Source organism: Apostichopus japonicus, chromosome 9 (assembly GCF_037975245.1).
Source record: "Apostichopus japonicus isolate 1M-3 chromosome 9, ASM3797524v1, whole genome shotgun sequence".
NCBI classification, from domain to species: domain Eukaryota; kingdom Metazoa; phylum Echinodermata; class Holothuroidea; order Aspidochirotida; family Stichopodidae; genus Apostichopus; species Apostichopus japonicus.
This window is the reverse complement of record NC_092569.1, coordinates 2,052,568-2,078,411: the sequence shown is the minus strand read 5'-3', so window position 1 is coordinate 2,078,411 and position 25,844 is coordinate 2,052,568. Positions and strand designations below refer to the sequence as shown.

Below are 25,844 nucleotides of genomic sequence, written 5' to 3'. Positions count from 1 at the left end.
TCACCGGCCTCGACAAATACTTGGGACCCCTTAAGTGCCTTAACAACTATCAGTTCTACAAACATGTTATCCGTTCTTTGCTCATTCATCCGCTTCCTGTATAGTCATGGTTTATTTGGTTTTTAATTCCATCAATGCAACTTACACTTATCTAGCGTCAAACTTTCATTGTGCTAGTATATTTTGTACTTTTCATTCGACTGCCAAGTATTGCCAACGAAGGCCCCCAAGGGGACCGAAATTCTAATATATTTTCTAAAACTTTACTCCTTATTTGTCAATTATGAGTCATCTTATTTCTCTGGTTTTCTATAATAATAATAATAATAATAATAATAATAATAATATATATATATATATATATATATATATATATATATTATTTTAATCCGACGGACAATTACGACAGAATCGGATTAAAATAATCCGACGCGGATTAAAATAATCCGAATTTCTAAAACTTCTGCTCAATTCAGCAGAAATCAGTAAGTCGCTTTGCCTTTACAACTTTGCCGACATCTTCTCTATAAAATAGTTTCAATTCCTGCTACTCCTTGTCACTTTCGGTGATCATGCACTGAAGAAGAGCTAGTTTTGCTCGAAAGCTCTGCAAAAACCAAACATTTGGCTGTTTTACTTCCAATCACTTACCTATATATATATATATATATATATATATATATATATATATATATATATATATATATATATATATATATATATATATATATATATATATATATATATATATATATGTATATAGAAATATATATTTATGTATATATATATTTATATATCTGCAGCCTTATTTTCAATGAAATGCATCATATATTTTTTTAATGCAGCTTCTTTGTTATTCCCATCCATCCATACCTATACACGTACATGCATTGCATACATACATACACTCACGCATGCACACATGCATACACCATGGAGGGAAAACTGTTTTTACCTCCAATTTACCTGTTTTTTTTACCTGTTTTTTACCTCCATGCATACACATACTGGTAGGTATATAAATGATCCTATTCCCCAAACACACTGTTTTCATTATTTACAAGTATAGTTCTAATTAAAGGCTAAGGCCAGGGCATGTCGTCAACTTAAAAACGTTAACCTTCATTTCCTGTGTGAGAGAACGCAACGTGATAGGAATGATTACGTAATATAATCTTTCATCGGCCCTCTCGATGTTGACCGCAAACGTGGAGATGTTCAACCAGACTTTGTTGTCTTTTTTCTACCACAAACATCCGCACTATTATTTGATATCGTAAATTTTCACTGTGGTAGTTGCATACACATACGTATACGTTTGTTAGACCAGGGAGTTGTTCAGACCACCAACGTATTTATACCCTGACAAGGTTAGACTGCTCATGCACGGATGCACCAAACGCAAAATCGTAGAGCCGAAGTTGCGAAAAAGTTCGAAACGCCTAAATAATAATTTTATAAAATGACGAGACCAAGAAATTGGTGTGTGGCAGAGGAAGACTTATGATTTTTCTTTTTTTCGGACTTGTCGGGACTCTACTTTTGGAACCAAAGAGCCCTTGTCACCAATTACATGAAGATTCGAAATATACCGCTGATCCCAAACAGCATTAAGGTGAGGAAAATTTTTGGACTTATTTCCGTATAATGAAATATATTTTGTGTTAAGAATAACCAAGTGGAGTTTTTGTTTCTTGCATGTATATGGGTATGCTTTTAAAATAAATTGAAAGTGCATAGCCAATCGCCCCAAATCATAGCACGCTAAAATTGCTAGGCGTTTTCAAAAAGTACTTTCCTGGAAGCATTCACTCTCCATTTGTTCTCAAATATTCTAAATGAACACCCAAAGCCATTCTTACCAAGGAAGTGATACTTCCCATGTTCGTACACTACTTGCAAGTACAACTTTCTCAGACAAATTATTCCATAACCCTCTGAGAATAAAAAGGAGTTTTGACAAATATATGGTACTTATAACTTCTGGTGTTTAAGACATTGATCTCTGGTAATTCTGCTTGGCAAACCTGAAAAGGTCAGTGAAGGATAAAATGTCTAAACCATACCATTCTTGAAAACCCGAATCAAGTCACCGCGTAATTAACCGACCTATAACCTCCATTGTGGTGGGTTAACTGTCAGAATGCACATTATCAGTGTTTTTTTATCTTCATACAGAACTGACATCAACAGTGAATACTATTGTTCTCTGACTCGAGTCAAAGGACGCTTGAACCGCAGTGTGCTAATGTAACTGCCAAGCGTAACTTACTTGTGATTGCAGGTGTCCAACCGCAGTGTAGACAAGCAATTAACGTTATACCTTGAATTCGAACTTCTTCATGATCTGTCGTCATATTTTGTGTATTACTATTTTTAAGTTGTTCATGCAAACACATAATGGACACACTATACATTGCTCTAGACTGACTTTGACGAAAAACCGTCCGTGTCATGTAGTGTGGCTTGTCTACAACCCAAACTGATTAGAAAAGATATTTCAATCAATTCTGACTTGATTGTGAGTGAAAAAATGCTACTTGAAGCAAGTGCAATAACAAGCAAAGCTGACAGCCATTTAACAAGTCAACGAGTGACACTCCTGACGGTTTCTACTACTACAATCTGTTTCTGTGATATTTTCCGACGAACAAGAAAACGGCGACCACAGTCGCGTAGTAACATACAAGTGCTACCTCCTTAAGCTTATATTATGTACGTACGTGAATTTGACATAAAACTTGAGGGTCAAAGGTGAACAAGTGAAGTACACTACATGATGTGAGTTAGTATTAAACGTTAGGCCTACTTCAAGTTGATTCAATGACTAGGATATACCGGCATTTTAAATTTATTATTCCTCTCGACAATTTACGGTACAATTAAAGGCAGGAGCCCAGGAAGTTATTGACCAAGCGATTTTGCCATTTTTTTGACAAGTTCGGTTCGTTGTAATACGCCTCAAATAGAACTTAGAAGAAAAGGGGCCTCTACGGGCTCTAACTTAGGCCCTAGGTAACGTGCACACTATTTCTATACTGAAGTCTGTGTAGGCTAGGTCACAACATCAAAGGTGAGTCCTAATTCGATTGATGCTTCACGTTCCTTAACCTTCAGCTTTCATTTAAAAAAAAACGTGTCTTTGTTGTTTGCACCTACAAATCTGTTAAAATTTCGTAGAAAATAACATTGTCACGTCCAACTCCAACTCCAACCTAGCAAGAGCTAGGCCCTAAGCCTATTTAATCAGTGAAGCCAGGATAGTGTTAACATATCAAAATTGTTAAAACGTGAAGTGCTCCTAAATCCTAATTTCGTTCCTGTTGTCGGCTACTCCAAAATCCTAAAAGTTTATTGCAACTATATAATTAGTTTTGAATCAATATAATATAGTAACAAGGAATATTATTGCTTCAGAGACTGACATGCACCAGTGCAGTAAAATGTTTACAGTCTTCAATTTCATGGGGGTGAAAGCCTCATGTGTACCCCTTCTCCCCTCTGGGTCAGACATTGGGCCAAGATTGGGGTTGAGATATTGGAGTCCAAGGACACTAGCATATTATCATATTCAGGTTTACTAACTGCTCTTTTCCACTTTAAAACAGACCTTCAACATCAGGAAGTAAAGAGAAAAGAAAGGCTCAGCACAAGTTACCTGTGCTTCACAAAAAGAGGAAGAGTAATAAGGATCAGCCAGTTGTCAGCCCTTTAGAATTCATCAAGAAGGAAGTTAATGCAGCATTCTTAGGTGAGAACCCTTAGAAGCTGTCAGGTACGGTAGCAGTACAATATACTGCCTCAGGAATTGGAACTGTTGTGGTTTTAGAACAGGGGCCCCTACTAGCCAGATTGAGCATGCCAGACAATCTAATCTGGCCCACCAAAAAACAAAGGGAAAAAAAAACCCAACCCTTTTGGTTCACCAATTTACTGGACAAAAAAAAAATTGAAGAGAATTTGAATAAGCGTTAATTTTCAACACGAAAAAACATTGATAAAAGTTTGTCCTAGATGCTAAAACAATCATCTTCCATTTTCAGCAATCTATTTTTGGCCTTTTGTTAGTCAAAATTTCCTCCTGTGGCTACCATGGTGGGCCCGCATACTGTATGAGTAATATTCAGCAACCCACAACTAAAAGGACAGTAGGCAGCTGTTAAATTCATTTTACATCAGTTTCTGTGCAGTGTCCTTCATACTGAGCCATCTGTATGCCTCCTACTGCATGCCCATTAAGAACTGCCTCAACTGTTGACTTTTCACCAGAAATTTACAACATCAATAGAAGTATCAGTTTTTATTTGAGTGTTATCGGGGAGGGGTCAGAACCCCATTAATAATGTGTTCATTAATTGAACATTGCTTTTCAACATACTTTAACAATCATTATAGTCACTGTGTACATTTGGTTTGAATAGTATTTTTAGCTTTACAAAGTTTACGGAAAACATTTTGCATACCAACATGTATGGCATTTCCCTGTCAGTTGATGTTAGCTTTGCAGAAATTTACTTACCATCGTTTTTACTTCTCCACAGGTGTTGCAAATATTGACATAGAAAATCTAGAAGTTGGTCGGAAGTTGAGAGAAGTGAATGTGTAATTTCTCACCAAACTAAAAGAGGCTATGTTAGAATTTAACAACCACAATATCAACCACTGACTGTTATAGCAACAACTTTGGAAAACTTGGAGAATTTTTCAGAACCCACGGTGAGTAATCAGCACTTGATTATAAAGTGATTTTTATAATGGAGTGCTTCATAATTGTTTATCAAAAACCATGCAGCAGTGATATGTGAGAGAGAGATGCCTTAGCTCAAATTTTGAAAACTTTGATAATTCAACAAGTGCAATATGCATGAAGTTCATACTTGGTAGAAAGCTACCCCTTAGCAAATTCTCAGCTGCAATTGTTATTTAATTGCCAGTGGTCAACAGTTATAAACCCCATAAATGACCTTACTGAAGTAAAGGTTAAGTGAAATTAGTATGCTTATCCCTCAATCGAGTGCTTACCACTTGCTGTTACTTAGTACGTCAAAAATTGTTTGAGGTCCACACCACCTAAAAATCTGAAACTTTGTTAACAGGTTATCTCACCATGTACAGCTTACATATAGTTCACACTTTGAACAATTAGAAGAATGTATTCGGTATCTACCACCTTAGTAAATTCTTCACTGTTATTGCTTTGGGAGGGGCCAAAGGTCATATGAGATAACCAATGGTCTAAACCTGAAAACTCTGTGAATGAGCTAAGTCAAAGAATAAAGCTACATAGAATGTCAAATTTGTTCCTCTGATTGAATACTTGCCATCTATAATGTTAACTTTTTTGAGGTCAAATGTCATTTGAGGTACATTTTAGTTAAATTCTGAAAACATATCTCACTAAGTACAGCTTGCATGAAGTTAATGCTCAGTATGAAGACACTCTTAGTAAATACTCAGCTGATAGTGTGTTGGGAGAAGTCAAGGTCATTTGAGGTCACTAGTGGTCAACAACTGACAACTTTTCTAGCTGAAGAAGTGAAGTTTTGGTAAATTTCAAATTTGATAGGAATTAAGCATTTGTCTTCTTTTTTTTGGGCTGTTTCGGTCAACGTCACTCAAGGTCAGTTAATTTCAGTCTGAAAAACTTCTTGAACATGGTACCTCACCATGCACATGGCAATATTAGCCCTAGACAAGAAGAACAACATGAACAGATCTTTTACTTGACATGTGGATTCCTACATACATCATAATATTAAAAACCTTTGAAAACATGATAACTCAGGGTTGTCCACACCATATCTTTGAGTACACATTTAGTTCTCCTTTGCTAATAGTTGCAAGAGATTTTTTTTCCATTCCACTGTGGATCCCATGTACTCAGTAGAACTCTCCCCTCCAATGCCCTACAATAACAATAGGCAAAGGAATCACTAAGCCCTGTGGCTTTCTGTTTGCATGTCAATTACACCTGATCTTTGAGGACAAAAGTCTGACATTACGCTACTTTGACTTAAGTTACTGATATATTCATTTTCACATTTTGTAACAAATTTTTCTTTCAGGCAAATGGATACCATTATGAAGTTATTGGTGGCATCCACAATCTGACAGCCTGTAAGGAGCTGAGAGAGAGAAATCCAGACAAGAATGTAAAGATACAAAACTTTGGTTAGCAAACAAGCACATCAAAATAGGGGAAACCAGGCATCAGATGAGCATTGAGGTAAAGGTGACTACTATGAATTTTGTTTTTATAGAAGAATTTTTGCCGAGCAGTTATTCATCTCATTCCTCCATATTGTATATTCAGGTTGCAATGACCTATGCATTAAGACATTGAAAGTGTGTATGGAAAGTCCTTGTCTACACATAACACATAACTTTGTGTTGTGCACACAGAATCGCTCTCTTACAGTATGTGAATTTTCAAATAATTGTTATCTAATCACTCTCATAGGAAGGATTAGGTACAATATTGTAGTTCCTTTGCAAGTTGGACCATTAACAGTATTACGCAACAGTTGCCATGGTAGTGGTTAGTTTTCCCAATAGGGGTCATTCATTGTGGGGTATTGCATGGTCACCGGAAGTGTTTGACTGAGGGAGGGGTAAAAGTTGTCTGTGTGGGGTGTCCAATTTTATGTCAAACAGTCCTCTTCAATGACTGGGTTGATTTTCTTAAAACTTGGTATGAAGGTGTTTTAGGGTTAAAGTCTATGTCTAGCAGACCCCCCCCCCCCCCCCCAGAAACATAGGTCAAATGTCACATCAAATTAAATTCAATGTTTTAATTCAATATTACTCCAAGGGGACACATTACATTCAAATGGAATCTTCACTTGTATAATGGGAACAACATGTAGGCTACTAATACAGGCAGAAATGTGACCTCTGTCATAGTATTACTCAGATTGTAGAGGACAGCAGAGTGATAGCACTGCAATCATATGACAGTATAGTTCTGCTAACTTATCATATCAAAAAACATTTGCAGTCTTTGTTCATTTGTTTTTTTACTATCAATGCAACAGATAAAAAATAAATAAAATGGTTAGACTGTCAGTGTAGAATAAAGTTTTATTTCTCTCTTTTTTTCTGAAGATGACACAGAAATGCTCACACTGAGTCTGTTTGGTCTGGCCATTGCGTTCAAGAGGAAAACCATTGCAAGGAAACTTTGATGGGATGATGGCACAGAACTTAATGTGACTATTGTTGCTAGGGATGATCCTAGATCACAGAGGATGAAAAAAAAGTTTATAGCACTGATTAAAAGAAGCGTATTGATTTTGGTGAAGGTCAAAGGTCATTTGGGGACAACAGGGAGGTTAATTGTCTTGTAGGGTATATGTGTTCAGGAAGTGGCAACACTGAAACAGCCACATGGTCTTCTACTCTGCAAATCCTAAAATGCTTGTTTTAAGTGTGTGTGAAATAAAAAGGGGGGGAGGGGGGGGGGGGGGTAAGGTTACAGTGACTTTCTCTTATTATTGTATTTTTTTGGTGAAAAATTATTAGTAGGGGTATCAGTATGCCCATTAGAGCAATCTGAGAGTCTGAATAGTACATCCTTCAGAACTGCATTGTAAGCCACTTATTGTTGTTATTAATGATGTAATTTCTTATTGCTAACTGACACTCCGAGCAGTAGGGGGTGTATCGGTACGGACTTCAGAACTGCATTCTTAGCCACCTAATGGTGTTATTATGTTATTTCAGAACTAATGGTGTAACTTCTTGGTGCTAAATGACACTCCAACCATTAGCGGGGCGTTTTGGTACACCTCTCAGAACTGTATTGCAAGCCACTAAATTTTGTTACTTCTTGGTGCTAAATGACACTCCAACCAGTAGCGGGGCATATTGGTACGCCCCTTAATGGTGTTAGTTCTTGGTGCTAAATGACACTCCAACCAGTAGCGGGGCGTATTGGTACGCCCCTTAGAACTGTATTGCAAGCCACTAAATTTTGTAACTTCTTGTTGCTAAATGACACTCCAACCAGTAGTGGGGCGTATTGGTACGCCCCTCAGAACTGTATTGCAAGCCACTAAATGTTGTTACTTCTTGGTGCTAAATGACACTCCAACCAGTAGCGGGGCGTACTGGTACGCCCCTTAGAACTGTATTGCAAGCCACTCAATTTTGTTACTTCTTGGTGCTAAATGACACTCCAACCAGTAGTGGGGCGTATTGGTACGCCCCTTAATGGTGTTAGTTCTTGGTGCTAAATGACACTCCAACCAGTAGCGGGGCGTATTGGTACGCCCCTCAGAACTGTATTGCAAGCCACTAAATGTTGTTACTTCTTGGTGCTAAATGACACTCCAACCAGTAGCGGGGCGTATTGGTACGCCCCTTAATGGTGTTAGTTCTTGGTGCTAAATGACACTCCAACCAGTAGCGGGGCGTATTGGTACGCCCCTCAGAACTGTATTGCAAGCCACTAAATGTTGTTACTTCTTGGTGCTAAATGACACTCCAACCAGTAGCAGGGCGTATTGGTATGCCCCTTAATGGTGTTAGTTCTTGGTGCTAAATGACACTCCAACCTGTAGCGGGGCGTATTGGTACGCCCCTTAGAACTGTATTGCAAGCCACTAAATTTTGTAACTTCTTGTTGCTAAATGACACTCCAACCAGTAGTGGGGCGTATTGGTACGCCCCTCAGAACTGTATTGCAAGCCACTAAATGTTGTTACTTCTTGGTGCTAAATGACACTCCAACCAGTAGCGGGGCGTATTGGTACGCCCCTCAGAACTGTATTGTAAGCCATTAATGGTGTTTCTTCTTGGTGCTAAATGACACTCCCTTGCAGTTGTGGGGTGTATTTGTTTCACTGATTCACTTTTGTACAGGGACAAGAGGTATTTTTCTTCCTTTATTCATGTAAGAAATTAACCTACTAAATTTCAGTTTATGGTCATGTAGATAAAATATAACATGAAATACATAAGTTGGTACAAACAAAGAATAATTTTCTGATTGTGTTATTTTTTGTCTCAAATTTATGTATCTGCAGTATGATTACAATGCATTTGCCTTTTTAACTCACATTTTGAAGGTTTAAAGACAATGACAGTCATAGCGTAGATTTTTCCCTTATATATACCATATTTTTATACCCGAGTGCAAACGTCATTAAAAGCAATATAATTTCTGGTAAATTTATCAATGTTGAACAAAAAGTTTTTTTTTTCTTGGATAAAAGTCAGGTTTAAATAGTTCCTAGAAACCCTAAATGTTTCCTAGCCTCTTGTTAGTATTTTACGTTAAAGATATGTCAATATTTATCTGTCCCAATTGATATATAAACATGTTGTTTTGATGGAACTTTGTTATATAGGACTACACAATAGTAATAAACCCTGGCGTCTAGGTTGGGCACCGTCCTGCAAAATCAATCATGTATATTTTCAAAACTTATTAATAATAATTAATAGTGACCATGGTGCTGATATGAAAGCCTTGCTTAAAGGGCAGATGCAAAAGCCTCTGTCAGTGACGTCATCAGATAGAGGAGGGGAGGGGAGGGAGCACAGTGAAGGGGGTGTGGTAGTTGGAATCATCTTGTATGTTACCCTTACTCCGACTTACTGGTAGTCATATAGAAAGACATTAACAAAATAATACATGTCTAATCATGTCGAACAAATATTCAACTTACTCTGTAGTTTTTGTTATAACGTGGCTAAAATTGAGCCAACTGTAACAATTTCCTTAATTCTTTTTACTCCCTAAAGTTGTTATTTCTCCAGCATATATGACCAACCGTCGAAATAATTTATAGACGTCTTACTATGTATAGGACAACCTCCCTATTTATCTCATCGCTGTACCATGAGGGACAATGGGAATTTTATTTCCAATGAATAAATTATTTAGATCCATACTGTCATCCTAACCACGTTTTCCCCTACTATAATTCCTCCTCCTGTGAATCCTAGCAGCACTTAATTGACTCGTTTCGTTAGTGTAATGACTATACGTAAAAACAACACACAGAAAATCGGGCTCATACGCAGCCGCAATGGCGTACCATCATAATTGAGGAATATCGAATTATATACACACAGGAGTCGTGAACGCTCGTACACGTATTCCTATACGAACTCGTAGTTCATTACATGCCTCAAAGCGACCAGATTTTCAAATTATTTACAAAACGTGAGGTTCTTAAAGGTTTTTTTTTCTGACGTACGGAGACTCGTCGCAATCGTCTTGAGGTAAACAAACAGCTCCCAGGCGTTTCGAGTGTATAGGGATCTATACTGCTTACTTTAAAGTCGATGAAAGAAATTGCCTATAATCTTCTTGGTGACGAATTAATGCTTCCCACGAGTTTTTAGTTCTATTGACTGACGAATTTTGAGACGAAGAAAAAGAAAATTTATCTCAGCATACGGAAATTATAATCTCCTATAATAATTTTTAAATTGAGCATTGTACGGTAGAAGTCCTGCTCATTAGAATAGTGATTAGGGTTCTTGATTTTCACAAAATCTGTTTTGGCTATACTACACTGTTCGAAAAACAGTACGAAGTTGCAAAGCCTTTTACTTAACTGTATACCCTCCATTTGCACAGATTCATCACCATTTCATCACCCCACCCCCACCCACCCCCAACCCACCCGACCTTACTACTGCGAGCAAACAGTGGCTTCTCGGTAAATGAATTTGTTGTGTTACTCTAAAACACTTTAATTTACAACACTAACATTCGTAAGTGTTTATGGTTTACAATCGTATATTTCAATGATAATTCAATGTAGCAAACATGAGCACACCAAAAACTCGCGTTTCCTTAACATATGTAGTATAGTGAAATATAATATCAAAATATTGAAAAATCGCAGTTACCTTCACAATGATATGACCTATGACATCGCCCTATGTTCGTGGAACGATGAAGAAGTACCCTGAGCCTTTACAATGGTTTACGACTAATAAAAATGAAACACTGATTTGTCGAGCTATCTCTCAAAATTTTGTGAAGGCAAAAATCTAATTAACTACCGTCTAATTATTTATTCATCCTGAAAATCAAGATAATTATGCACTTCACCTCGATTGCAAGAAACTATGGACATTTTGTTCATAATGGAACAAGTCAAACATAATTATAACAAGATGAGGTATTGTTTTGAAGTTGCTTATCAATATATCTTTCAATAACCTTGACAGGCTATTTGTTTTTGTAAAGACTGAAATATCACAACTTATATTGATAACACGATATTAAAAACTCATTAAATTCTTGCTTAAATTTGAAGGAAGAGGTTGAAAGGTGAAGTTTGGCACTAGAACAAAGACATAACCTTTCAATGATACTTAACGATTCGTGCATAATCTCTGATCTATATTTATATAAATTTTCCCGTAAGCTGTATCGAGAATTGGCGATCGATTCTGTATATATCCTTTGTATATATTGAACAAACAATGTCGTATTTAACTCTGTATTATTGCTATTGCGATATTGTTTGTGAGTGTTAACCATGACACAACTATATTAACAACTTATTAATGTAATTGTTTCGCACTGTTGTCAAATTCCTGTTATTGCACCGCACTGTTTTCAATATTCCTATTATTTCATATAGCACTGTTGACCATATTGCAGTTTATCTGTATATAACATAACAGCCCGACGTTACTGTACCATTGACATAACATTGTTTCTCATTACACTGTTATGCATATACAGCTGCATGCATGTCATGTGCTGCTGTCATAATGGGTTATTTTCTTTATATATCTACGCACTGTTCTGTACAATACTAAGATTACAACAGCTTACTTATTCGTGACATTGAATGTGAATGTTCCGTTCCCTATCAATATATTACAAGCGAAATCAATCCGCCTACATGCGTTGATTTATCGTTAGGCACTTAGTAAGCCAAGAAGTTGTGGCTATTAACTGCGTGTATCACTTTTATCGTAAATGGGTTTTGCCTTCCGTTCTCGCAACAGACAAACTGTTTGTGGAACGTTGCCATTCCTGCATTGAAAAGTAATTGCTATTATAGCAGAATCACCTAAAATAGCGAATAAGTAGCAAAAATGTCAGAAATTTTCCAAGTGGCTTTTTTTATACAGCATTAATACAGTGAAACACACAGTATGGAATGACGTTACTAATCAATAGATTAAGTAATCTTCATTGGCAGGACAAATCCACAAGAGTGTTTGGGAAATAATCGAACCCTTTTGGTAAAAATTATTTACAACCGAACTATACGGAGAGCTACTTTACTCTCTTAAAATGAGAGACTGAAATTTCAGTCTAATCGACTGAAATTTCAGTCTAACGATGGATGGGATAAGGGATCAGACTACTTAGACTGAATTCCAGTCTGAAATGTAAAGACTGAAGGTCAGTCTTAATTAGACTAAATACTCTTCAGTCTAATAGACTGAAAATCAAACCACTTTAGACTGAACAGTCAGCAGTTTAGACTGATTTCTTGCAGCACCAGTCTTAATTAGATTGAATACTTTCAGTCTATTAGACTGATATCAGACTGAACAGTCGGTCCTTTAGACTGAATTATTACACATCACAGCTATACTGTCAATCTTATAAACTGCAAATTCTGTATTGAACAAGCTTTTCTATTGATCCTCCGTGTTGGCTAAGTGCTGGAATTCTTCAATATAGATGCATTTAAGGTCATCAAAGACAACATACAATGATCTGTTAATGCAGGGGAATTTATTGAAAGGTGCTACTTCATGGAGTGACTTCGCCTTCACATCCAATCATGTTAGGCTATAAAGACCAGAAAATCGTAGTGACAGTCACACACAAAGTACATTAAAAATGGTATTCCATCAAGAAATATAATTGTCAATATCCACCGAACAGTAATTTTATTTCCACTAACCCACTTATATATTCTTATATAATTTTCGTTATCATATTAACAAAATAAAATAAAAACTACAATATTCTGAGGGATGTTCAACAAAACATGTTATCTTTCCAACAAACGTTCAAATTATAAAGATACTTTACATAACAGTGACATATTTTCAGTTCAATATTAATCTGTCAAATTTCTGCTTGAATTGGGCCATCTGAAATGTTCTTTAATTTTTTTTTGAAAATGATTAGGTGAGCTGAGAACAGATCAGTGGTGTGGCCAATGGGTGGCCTGGGGAACCCCTCCCCCGAGAGGGAATTCACAAATAGACATATCACCAACCAAGATTCAAATGTCTGGCAACACCACTGCAACAGAAAGCACTTTAAATTATTTGCATGTCACCACCAGGTGGTAATACCCTGGAATTCATTGACAACACAGCTGTAAATTGAGTCGTTATATACCCAGCTGATCCCATCTCCCGATCTCATTGAACTTTAAATTTTCCACTGTAAAGGATATAGTAACTATACGATCCTGCCTTTACAAAAGGGATAGGATGGAAACACGACGATAGTACAATTGATCTGGTACATTGCCTTTTTTCCAGTTGTGAATCATTAATGTATAGTAGCAACAATTTCTTAGAATGATTTCAAAATGGGGAAAACATATGACAAATTTTCAGCAGGTTATTTATAAAATATTAGGAATGGTTAAACTATATATCAGTGCGGTCAACAATACTATGTGTTTCAATGATATAGATTGGCGATTGCTGAAAGTCATTATCCAGCACACACAAAACAAAATATTACAAGCAGTTGACAGAATGGCAATAACTTCATAATGGCTATTAGATAAACATGAATTATTATATACTGCATTCACGATTTCATGATATGGCATTCATATCAAGCAAATTTGTATGCAAAAACAGTACATGTGACTATTATACCACCCTCAATTATTTCTTAACTTTCTGATAGTAATCATATATAGTGATTGTGATTGGATTTTCAATCAAATTTTGAAGTTTTATAAATTATCTGACGTGAATCATTTAATGTCGGCCTCTGAAAAAGATATGTCACTTGAGAGTCGACTAAAAAATTGAAACAGTTTTGACTCATTACATCACTAAAATTAAAAAAAAAATGGGGGGGGGGGAATAATGAGGAAAGGATATTCTCAAATGGAATTTTCTACAGTTACTGACTTTATAATAATCAGGTTTCTTGCTTTTCATGGAACAAATTATGGAATATTGTGCACAATAAATAATATTAGTTTAATTAATTGCTTAATTAAATAAACCTTCAACATAGTGAGTGCAGTGAAATGTGGGAACATTTAAGTAAACATTAAAATAACATGCTCGAAAAATCATACAACAAAGTTTTTTTGGCAACTAGGTGTTTGTTTAATTACATTCATAATAAGATCAGTATCATTAAAAAACATTCTTAAAAACCAAAAATCAATTAAATATTTATTTCTGGAGCCCTCCCTATTTATATAAAACTGTTGGTAAACTCCGGGTAATCAATTTAACGTTTTAGGGTATGTGTTAGTTACTCCTTAAAGGCATTGAAGACTTGTCCAAAACAGCATGCAGCCATCTGAAAAAGTTAACTTTCTGTTGCTTGCAAGTGATGTTTGTTCGTGTCGCTAAAAAAGACAGACAGTAATGAAACGTGATACCTTGATATCTTTAGCTGGACCTGAGATGTTCATCGCTGTATCGTTTATACACTGTCATGTGGGTATTGACCGCAGCTGTATGTACTGACTGTACACTAGTGTCTAATTACCGACGGTAGCAAGCTGTGTTTGTATTTTCTGGGATCGATGGCAGTGTCTAACACTTCTGTTACACCTCATTCTAAACTAGGTCAGATTACCGGCATTAGACGTTCTTTTTGCGCGAGTCTTCACACCCTTTTAAAGCTACTCCATGCTGACACACATGGTTCCGGACTACAGAGCAATAAAAAAGTAACATTCACTCCTTGAAGTTACTCCATGCTGGCTGCCCTTATAGATGTAGCAAGGATACGGACGAGAGACTTCACTTCTGTTGGTTGCAAAATTCCATACACCATGGAACCCACAAAACTAGTGTTGTAGAGGGGGAGCATAGTCTATGTTAAATGTATGTTCTACGCATCTGTCCCTGCTGGAATGGCCAGTTTGTCTGCCACAATGAAGAATTGTTTGGGGTTCAATTCTGGTCCGAGAGATAGGATGAAAGGCTGCCAATATTGTCCTTGTCTGCCCTGTGCTGCGCTCTCAATATCTGTGCCCTCCTGTTTGGTGAAGATAAAAATAAATGTGATAAAGGACAAGCAATATGGTATAAATCGAAACATTCTTAAAAAAAAGATATGTTGAGAGGTAGAGTTCGATGTGGACTAGACTAGAATAATATTTAGGAGAGAATGGAGAAACAAGAACATGACTGGCATTGTACGAAGGAGATATATCAATTCACGATAGGCAGCAATATGTCATCCATGGCGGGTGAGGTGTGTTATGTGAAGGTGGATTCAAAGTCAACCTAACATTTATGGGTTATCATGTTGATTTTTGCAGGTACATGGTTACCAAGCAAGGTTTGTTATTAGTTGTTTTCAGAAATTTCTCTTTTTAAGGATAAATTGTTCATGACATCTCCTGATTCCATTACATCAGCATAGAAAACCAGTGAACAAGGAATATGATTTACATTTTAGCCTACTGATTTCACTAATATGTCTATCTGCTTGTAAAAGAAACTGATTTCATAAGATTAGTGAATGGTAATATTACTGTAAAATCTTATAATAAAGACTGATGGCCCACTATATGTTTAATAAAATAACAAAAGCATACCAATTCTTTTCCAGTGTCCACATGATTTAAATACAATGGTAATGGTTTAACAGAATCGTGTTAGCTTCATGCTGTAATGGCTGTAGCAGTAACTACATTTATTTCAAATAATTAAGGGTGCTTACAATCTATGCATAATAGTACTGTGTTTTGCAATTTCTTCAGCATTATTATGTTCAAGTATTTGTTATGAGGTTAACCTATCCTAGATTCATTTGGGACGATCGAGTACATATTGCAGTCCTGACAAGCGTGCTTATTCGCCCGACGATTGGGTACATATGCAGGACAGGCGGGCTAATTTGCCCGACGATCTGGTACCGTGATAGCTTCATGCTGTAATGGCTGTAGCAGTAACTACATTTTTCAAATAATTAAGGGTGCTTGCAATCTATGCATAATAGTACTGTGTTTTGCAATTTCTTCAGCATTATTATGTTCAAGTATTTGTAATGAGGTTAACCAAGCCTAGATTCATTTGGGACGATCGAGTACATATTGCAGTCCTGACAAGCGTGCTTATTCACCCGACGATTGGGTACATATGCAGGACAGGCGGGCTAATTTGCCGACGATCTTGTACCGTGATAGCTTCATGCTGTAATGGCTGTAGCAGTAACTACATTTTTTTTTCAAATAATTAAGGGTGCTTACAATCTATGAATAATAGTACTGCGTTTTGCAATTTCTTGTGCATTATTATGTTCAAGTATTTGTAATGAGGTAAACCTAGCCTAGATTCATTTGGGACGATCGAGGACATACTTGCAGTCCTGACAAGCGTACTTATTCGCCCGATAATTGGGTACATATGCAGGACAGGCGGGCTAATTTGCCCGACGATCTGGTACCGTGATAGCTTCATGCTGTAATGGCTGTAGCAGTAACTACATTTTTCAAATAATTAAGGGTGCTTACAATCTATGCATAATAGTACTGTGTTTTGCAATTTCTTCAGCGTTATTATGGTCAAGTATTTGTTATGAGGTTAACCTAGCTAGCCTAGGCCTAGGCTAGATTCATTTTGTGACGATCGAGTACATATTGCAGGAAAAGCGTGCTTATTCGCCCGACGATCGGGTTCATATGCAGGACAGGCGGGCTGATTTGCCCGACGATCGGGTACATATGCAGGACCGGCGTGCCTATTCGCCCGACGATCGTGTAAATAGGCCCCACCAATTATAACAATAGCCTAGGCCTAGGCCCTATTTGCTATAGTACAGCCTAGCTAGGCCTACCTCGCGCACAAGCCTAGAACAACTAACGTTCCGAACTGCCAAGCTTTTATTCTTTATTAATTGGAAACAACAAAAACATACATACATACCTTCGAAAACTGTTATCACTTCTTCGTGGAAACCTTTATTTGTAAGAAAAGTTCTTAAAGACTCAGTCATTGCTAATTTATAACCTTTACTCTAGCTTAGACATACGGTCGTCTGTCTCGTTCATGCATAGCTGTGTGTACGACGTGCGTACGTACAGTACAGCGAGTACCTGGCTAAGCGAAGAATATAGTAGTACATAATGTACACAAATTGTAGCGTTCGTCGTCACTTACTTTTGTGCTGCGTATTTGCAAGTTTTCGGATGACGTAGGCGCATTTCTATTCTCTGATTGGATACATTTTTCAGTGGAATACAGAGACTGAAAATGGTAAGATGCTATGCCACATGTGATTAGCTGATTGGTTAATACAGTCAGTCCAAAACAGCGACTGAACGGTGTAACTGATAATATAGTCTAAGTAGGTGTTTCTCAGTCTAAACTCAGTGTATAACACTGAAAAAAATTTCAGTCTCACAGAAGACTGAATTCTTCAGTCTATCATTTTAAGAGAGTAGCTACAAGCTGCATATGCTACATGACGTCAAACCAAATTTCTTTGGGTCATATGTCCGTTGTAAAGCGATTGTTAATCAAAATAAAATCTTTCCATAATTCGAAGAAAATCCTCTGTGCTCTTAAAGATCATTCATCTTCTATATACATTAATCTTCTACAAAAACCTTGCTGATGTGAAACTTCTTGGTGAGCTTATAAGATTCAGGATGAGTTTTAGCCTGAAGTAATAAAACGCTCTGATTTAAAGTAGGGCAACGAACTCGAAGAGCCTTTAAGGAAAACATTTAAATTGGACTTTCCAACTTTCGGGAAAGAGTTTTAAGTTAAGAAGATTAAAGAAGATTTTAGATTGTTCGAGTTTTTCAAACGTGTTTATGGTTTCTATTTTTTTTGTAGAATACCGATAACGTACGCAACTATAATTAAGGAAGTTTTATATGATGACACGGAGGTAAAACTGATATTCATCTCGAATATTCATATAGTATATAGCCTATAGGCCTATGAAGTATTATGTGTTTCAGCCTTCATAATTATATAAGAATATAGTTTTCTTACATCGTCTTCAATGTTACACCTGTTTTTGTCCTATTTTTGTATAAAAAAAAACATTGTGTTTTCTGTGGATCTGAATGTGAGCTATATAGATTTTTATCACAAGAATATACTCTAATCTCATTGTACGTGCCCTGTATATGCAACACTATGCCTTCTTTCATATTTACCACTATAGTTGGCCAATATGACAATTAATTGAAAGAAATGGACAAGTGTGATTGCCTAAATGCAGATTTTGCCAGGCTTAATGACAATACCAAGTAGCAAATGACCGTATAACTGGGTGATTTGATTTATAGGTTACCATCGTTACGGCAATTTTCCCGAACTTATGAGCTGCATTTTATCTTTGTGATATATATATTACACAATTTTTTTTTTTTTTTTTATATATTACACAATTTTTTTTTTTGGGCAATAAACCGCCAATGACTTATGCAGGAAGCAAAGAATACTGTGAGTAATCCTCAATAATCTAACAATTTATGTTGAGGCAGAATTTGTTTTAATCTCCAAATGTTGATTATAAATATAAGTTTAAATTGGGGACGAGGAATACTCAAATGTAAATATTTCTTTGGAGTAACACAAACAACCGTTGATCTATATTGCGCAACAGTGTTATTGCGCATATATGAATGATTGAAGATGTGTACGTTATATAGCGTAAGATGATCGAGTAGCTCGCATATACTCTGTGCGTGGGCAGGTATGTTTCATTGTTTGCTTTCGTTACTACGACACATCTAATTTGCGTGTGTAGGCGTATACACGAATTTTGTAGCTTACAGTATCACTGATCACAATGAAGGGAGAATAGAAAACAGGCGGAAAACATTCGATGATGAAGATTCTGATGCACGAATGACGTAAAGTGTGATGACTTTTTGAATATTTCTTGAGGGTTTGTGGTATTTTGAGAATTGCTTTGATTTAAAAGTGACAACGTTATAAAACAACGTGAAAGTCGTTGATAGAGGTCACTAGAGCTAGAGTTAGTATACGCAAAGTCATTAGTATTATCAATGGTAAGGATGAACAATTCAACATAATCATTAAAAAAATGCAATCATGCTTAAATGAATACACTCTATAAAGTGTATGTTCAACGAGCATACGCTTTATACGACGATAGTGAAAACAGTGACATAAAAATAACGGGAAAACAGTTTTTAATTAAACGAAACAAGTTTTAGTCATGTAGCTTGTTAGGTAAGGAGAAAACCTTTGTCATAGCTACAGCTAAAAGGTAGATTTATTCTTTAAGTTCATATGGTTCATGGTTGTTAAACTTACAAGTGTTTCTTACAGGTAGCAGCTGATAGGTAATATATTCACACATAAATATCTATTTTAAGGTAACACCTAACTACCTTGTTGTTCCTATAAATTGCTAGGTTCTTTTGTTGGTTTTCCCATATCTAATAGAACAGTTACAAAATCGACAGGATATAACTCAAAAAGCAGTAGCGCAAATGATGGAATCAAGACAATCCACAAGCTGTGTGTCACTTAATGAATGCATTAATCAGTCACAGTTATCAATGAAATTTAATTATTAAAGATTATAAAAAGCGAATCGAACATTTCCAACATCGTTTTAATGCCTCTTATTCATCATCTGAAAATTGATGGTTTGTGAATTATAATGGACTGTAAAATGTTAAGTGAGCTTGGTATGGAATTGTATCTAATTTAATTGACCAAGACTCATGACAAAACTCTGCTTATGCCTGACCTGTATAACACTGATCGAAATTACGAACTAGGAACCTAGCTGGCTATCAAAACACAGGACGCGTGAAAATCTTATTCAATGCTACCCACACTCGCAAAGTATTTATTATGTTTTTCATTTACAATTACAAACATATTTAATGATACCGATGAATATTTTGCAGAAATTCAGGACCACCTTTTCCCCCTTAAAGAATAATCTACAACGTTTAATTGTAAATACTGGGAACGTTTCTATAACTTTGGCGAATAATTGTTGTGGCAAATGCTTTTCAAAATTTAGATCAATATTGTAAATGGATCTATATTTCATTGTCATTTTCTTCGATGTTACTAATGCTTTAACCATACCTAAAACATAATATGCTGCACAGTGGTTGCAGTATCCTTCTTCCTCGTATCAAAGAACGAACCGTACTCTTTACAAGTTTTCGCAACTGTAAACCATCCAAAAACATGGAAGTAGAATAAACTAGAGTTAAAACTTTTGTTTACTATGGCATTTGTATGTATGTGTATACATATATACATATTTCTAGTAACCGTTTACTATGAATTCTCAAAATCAATTAACGGTTTGTCCAAATCATGCAAGATCTACAGAAGGAACCGCAATGTGAGAACATGTATCATTAAAGAATTACGAAATAAAAACTACATACCAATAACCGTCGGTAAAAATTTTCACGATGATTGCCCACGCATATCCAACTCTAATGAGGCAACACACTCAAATGAAATCCGTGCCATATGTTTTAGAAATTGAACGTAACAAGGAAACTATGACTTCATTTAACTCCTTCACAATGACTCACAGGTTAGGGATTAACATCGCCTTTGACTTTTCTTTTCTGCTGGAGTATTCCTTTCCATGTATATGACAATTATGAAAAGTTTGTCAGTAATTATGATAACCTGTGCATGATACGTTTTATTACGCAGCTATCTTCCGACGATGAACCAGCATTACTAACACGGTGAGTGTACACAGCCTATATATCGCACCACAATCAAAATATCCACCGTAGAAACGACCTCGGTTATAATCATTATAGAGTTGAGATACAGTATATTGCCTTAGAAGAAAGCACACATTTAATCATATCTAGCTAGGCAAGGGGTCTGTTGTGTATTGTAAGACACAACATTAAAGGAAGATTGACGAGCGGTTCGTGTCTGTATACACTGTAAACCCTGTATCATAAATCAATGATGAAAATAAAGATAATATCGATGGCTAAGGTGGAAATTAACGTTTGATGTTTCTGTTTGTCTGTTTCTGTGTTTTATGTTTGCCGAGAAAGAAAATTCAAAACAGAGAAAAGGATATAAATATGACGAATAGACTTGTGGAATAGTTCAAGAGCGTTTTTAATAAAATCATCATTCTATAAAACTGACCTTGAATGGGAAATAATGCCAATAAAAGCAATCCGTAGTGATAATACTGTAAATGATTAATCTTAAGTGAGGACTAAAAAAAAGAAAGATTGTTATCATAAATGAAAACACATGCTAGCTTACTACTTAAACAGAAGTTTCTCAGTGATTTTCAAAAGGTCAGTATTGTCTGCATGTGAAGACATTCAAATTACTATTTGATTCCTATATAAATATAAATATATATATATATATATATATATATATATATATATATATATATATATATATATATATATATACAATTATGAAAGGAATTGTTCGAAAATGTAAAAAAATACCCAATTACCCAATTCTCTGGGAATTATTTTTGAAGGTCAGAGCCTCTATCAGTGAGAATAAACCTAGATAATTAATTTTCAAGCATCATTCCAGACTTGGGGCGTTGAGGGAAGGGCGGAGAGGAAGTCAATATTGATGACCTTTAAGTAGAAACAAGGTCTCGAAGTTTCAAAATCCCAAAGGTTTCACCTCACTATCCCTAACTGCAACCCCCCCCCCCCCCAACCTCCCACGCACATACATGCGAGATATTACTGCTTCTGTGACACCAATACAGTTAATCATAACACTGGTATTAGGAATGATTTCACGCACAAATTTGATCTCGGGTTTGTTTTTTTCTTTCAAAATCTCCTTCCTCTTATCAGCACATGATAACATGAATCACCAATCATGTTAATCACAAATAGCTTACACCTAAAGAATTTAAATGTCCTCGTATCGCACTTTACATTTAACCTTTTTTCACACTTACCCTTTTACGTTTGATGATCACAAATTCCCCAAGCACAGAAGGAAATATTACAACTGAAGGACCTCACGATACTATAGAAAGTGTCGAATTATGGATATTTTCGAATCCTTGGTTTTTTATTCCAATAGTGGTAATTTCTGATGAAAGCCGTCAGAAAACTGTTCAATGATCGTCTATACGTTAATTGCTATGACACTCGACGTAATATATACTGATACTCCATATACAAAAATGAACCCGCAGTAAGGTCTACGACTCTAAGAGATCTTAATTGGAATTGCTAATTAGCATTGTCTAATGAACAAGGAAGATCTGGTATATCTTCTTTGCTGTTGGTCTGTATCGTCGGTCAATGGATTCATTGAGTGCGTAAAAGGCAATTTCATTTGTATTTAATTTGTATACGCTTCATAGCAGAATGTCGTATCTAATACCATATAATAAGCCAATATGCTTGTCACTCTTTTTACACCTAACTTGGCTTCTTCCATGCAAATGATAAAGGACAATAATAACTCAGACTTTGATTGTGTTTGTCGTTTGGGGGGACGTCGTAAGGGGGATTGGGTTGCTCTTGTTAATCAAGCATGTTAAAGCTTCTTCAAGTTGTTGAGTTTGTTGAGCATTCAATCCTACCACAGTACTACATGAGTACTTAAGGAAATAAATATTGCAATTAATTGAGTACTACAGGAATTAAGATTGCAATTAACTGAGTTAAAACATACCGGGGTCCCCACACCGGGATTTTCTCCAAAAATGTGTTTTATGCGAGTTTGGCAAGTTTAACACCACTGAACATTGTACTGACTTCTTGTATTCGCCTCCTTTATTGTACAAACAGTAGGAAATGTTTCTCATTGATGCTAGGAAAATTATTTGATGACGTTCGCCTAGTACCTTACATGCAAATTATGCTAATCGTAGCTATCTCTTATGATGTATAGCTTCTCGGTCGTGTCTTATTTAAGTCACTACTTCATTGTTGGATACAAATTTAAGGAAATCATTCTTATTGTATGGTACAATCACCCCGGTAATTTGTATAAATGATGTGAGGAGGGTCGCTATGTATCTTATATGCAAATGATCCTAGGTTACTTACTCTTTAACTGCAAAGATACAAGCACTATTCAAACCAAAATAGGGTAAAAACCCTCTTCAGGCTTCCTGCAAAATCTAATAAATCATGAAGTTGTCGAAGTCCCTGGATGAAATATCATTGAAGAGCTGTGCCTGGATATTTTGACAAAATGATGGCGCTATAAAATAAGCAAAACATTAGAGAGACATGGGTGACGTATAGGGTGAAATGAGGGACTCGGACGCCGTATTTTTGATCGTTCTTCACTACTAATATCTCTTGTGATTAACGGTAGTGTCTTCATGGGAAGCACATGCATCCTTCCCGAAAATGTTCTCCCCCACCCCCACCCCCAACCCACATCCCCTGGTGACCTCACCGAATGAAAGTTTGTCATGTCAAAAAACAAAACTGGCAGGACTGAAACACAACTCTTTTACTTATTATTGTTACTTACGTCTACCTCTAGAATTCTACCACTTTGAGACTGTTGTAAGGTTTGCAAACCGCAAAGCTTCAGTGGCTAATTCTCCCTTCTTCATTCCGACCAGGGATCCTTTGACGGGGGGGGGGCATCTGGTCCCCACGTCGACATGATTTCGCTCTCGCGTTGGTGGCTCTGCGGCCCGCTTGCATTACTCGAAGTCTGTGCGACCACCCCGTCCTAATGTTACTCTCATTTTGTTGCCGCCCCCCTTGCCACTTCCAAATGTCTGGTTATAAACCACCTTGAAACTCACGACTTCTCTTAAACAGATTTTCTCAAATTAAAACAAAACTTAATTTTGACCCAACGCAGAACTCAGTGAATATTAAACTTGAGTTATTTGATAACAGAGGTAAGTCGAAATGAAAAATATCTAAAACGAGTCGCTAGTGTATGAATGTGGCAAGGAAGGGTTGAACAGTAGGTCGCCGTCACTTCTCCTATCCACCTTCATAGTCAGTTGCGGAAGAGCGTTCAGTTGGGAGATATTTCAAGAGTATTTATTTAGTACAACCTTGCGGTCAGACCACAGTTAAAATATACCTCTAAACGTTGATTGTTTTTAGGGGTAGGAAATCCCCTGACCGCCACCCCCCCCCCCCCACATAGGCGTCAGATTTAACGACCCCAAAACCTCACCCCTATTTTTTTTTTTCATTTTTAATCTACATTTAGCCCGTCCAGGCCCATGGCCCTATATCTAAATTGCCAAATCCCCTCTCCTTCCCACCTTTGAATTCCCGTAAACGGCACTGTGTATAATCCACTCGAGGTCACAGATGCAGATGTTCTCTTCACGTCATCTGAAACGGGGGATTCCCATGACCTCACACATGACAGGTCATCATGACGTACCAGCCCCAGTGCTGTCAAATGTTTGAACACAATCAATGGTTACCCTGCTAAATGATTCTTCGAAAGCAGGAATCGGTTTTAGAAGGCGCATTCGGGTCGGGGGAGGGGGGGGGGGTATAAAGCAACCAGTTAAACACTTAAAATTTGGAGCTGTATACTAAGTAATTGTGTCTATAAAGGTCGCACTCGCTACTGATACGTAATGTTTTAACTATATACTATGCTATGAGATACAAATGCCCAGCGACATTTTCAAACAATTAGTACCTATGAACGTAAAGTACTCCATTTTCGTAACCTCATTTTCTGGTTCCATAGTTCACACAGACGGAAAGGTTACGAAGGTTTCTATCTACGTCATTTATTTATAGTAGCTCACGTTGTTGTTTATCTGATGTTAACTGAAGGTTGGTTAAATAATTACAGCAGCCTAGCGACACTGCTACTATAATTCAGAGGCGAATGTGGAATTTAACCTCTTTGCATCGACAATTATTGACAGTGAATACGGTTATTGCCTGGTAGTATACTACAACCAATATTTTATCAACAGTTTACTGTTGAGACGTATGCGGTATACCTCGATGCTTGTCAAATGTCTTGACAACAACCGGACAAAGAAAAAATCGTTGCTTCTACTTTTATCTTTTCTAACTTCGGAGACTTACCTACTTGTGGTATAGTTCGCGTAACATCATTATGACAAATTACGATAATAAAGCTTACGAATACGAGGGAGAGAAGGTTTGTCACATTTAATCATTTCATTTATATTTCGTATACATGATATTACCACAAAGGTTGAGTTGCACCATACACACTCCTTTGCACTATCCATATACATTATTCACATGTATAAGATAATTTAGGCGTGTACGGTGTTGTTAGTCGACTGTATGGGTGGTCTTTTTCGTTTCGTTCTAATTAAAGACATCAGGATTTTACCCGGCGATGTAACCGTTTGTACTAGCATACTGCGGTATTGCAGGATCTGGTTAATTTGGTCAGCTGTTTAAGTAGGGAGCTGCTATATTAGCAGCTCCCTGGTTAAAGTACCTACTTGTAATGGTAACAAACTGAATCATATATATAAATGTATATATATATATATATATATATATATATATATATATATGTAAATTTATATATAATCATATATCTAAAATATATGGTACGCTTTGCTTATTCAAGCTGTGGCTAACTACTAGGTTGGGTCATACACTTCTTTTGATGTGGCCCTGTGGCAAGTGGCTATCATGTTAATCCAGCTCAGCTCCTTGTTTTGTAAATACGATTTCACAACTTTGTCAATTAAGTGAGAGGGG

The 25,844-nt window shown here is 36.5% G+C and overlaps 2 protein-coding genes and 2 long non-coding RNA genes across 9 annotated transcripts in view; 3 read left to right on the top strand and 1 right to left on the bottom strand.

Moving 5' to 3' along the window:
* The window catches only part of LOC139974418 (uncharacterized), an 84,656-nt gene extending 63,430 nt beyond the window's left edge, over nt 1-21,226 (top strand). The window contains exon 3 of the long non-coding RNA XR_011795477.1: nt 20,839-21,226. This is a non-coding gene — a long non-coding RNA (uncharacterized lncRNA). The remainder of the gene's footprint in view (nt 1-20,838) is intronic.
* LOC139974417 (uncharacterized) overlaps nt 1-22,292 on the bottom strand; it is a 40,280-nt gene extending 17,988 nt beyond the window's left edge. The window contains exon 1 of one of the 2 annotated variants that reach the window (XM_071981559.1): nt 22,094-22,292. The gene's annotated coding sequence lies outside the window, so the exon portion shown is untranslated. Of the gene's footprint in view, nt 1-20,558; nt 20,873-22,093 lie in introns of those variants that run through there. The other variant, XM_071981558.1, reaches the window with a different exon arrangement.
* Nucleotides 1,115-8,981, top strand: LOC139973851 (uncharacterized). 5 transcript variants are annotated; one of them, XR_011795341.1, is made up of 5 exons: nt 1,115-1,615; nt 3,609-3,751; nt 4,542-4,716; nt 6,066-6,226; nt 7,105-8,981. It is a non-coding gene; the product is annotated as an uncharacterized lncRNA (long non-coding RNA). The 5 variants fall into 5 exon arrangements; XR_011795343.1 differs by lacking the exon at nt 1,115-1,615 and adding an exon at nt 2,414-3,073 and having other exon boundaries at nt 6,066-6,232; XR_011795342.1 differs by lacking the exon at nt 1,115-1,615 and adding an exon at nt 2,416-2,715.
* Nucleotides 22,293-24,922: 2,630 nt separating the features above from the next.
* Nucleotides 24,923-25,844, top strand: part of LOC139974411 (venom phosphodiesterase-like) — a 29,853-nt gene continuing 28,931 nt past the window's right edge. Inside the window, exon 1 of the mRNA XM_071981553.1 lies at nt 24,923-25,263. Coding sequence (XP_071837654.1) covers nt 25,219-25,263 — 45 coding nt within the window. The 5' untranslated portion in view covers nt 24,923-25,218. The remainder of the gene's footprint in view (nt 25,264-25,844) is intronic.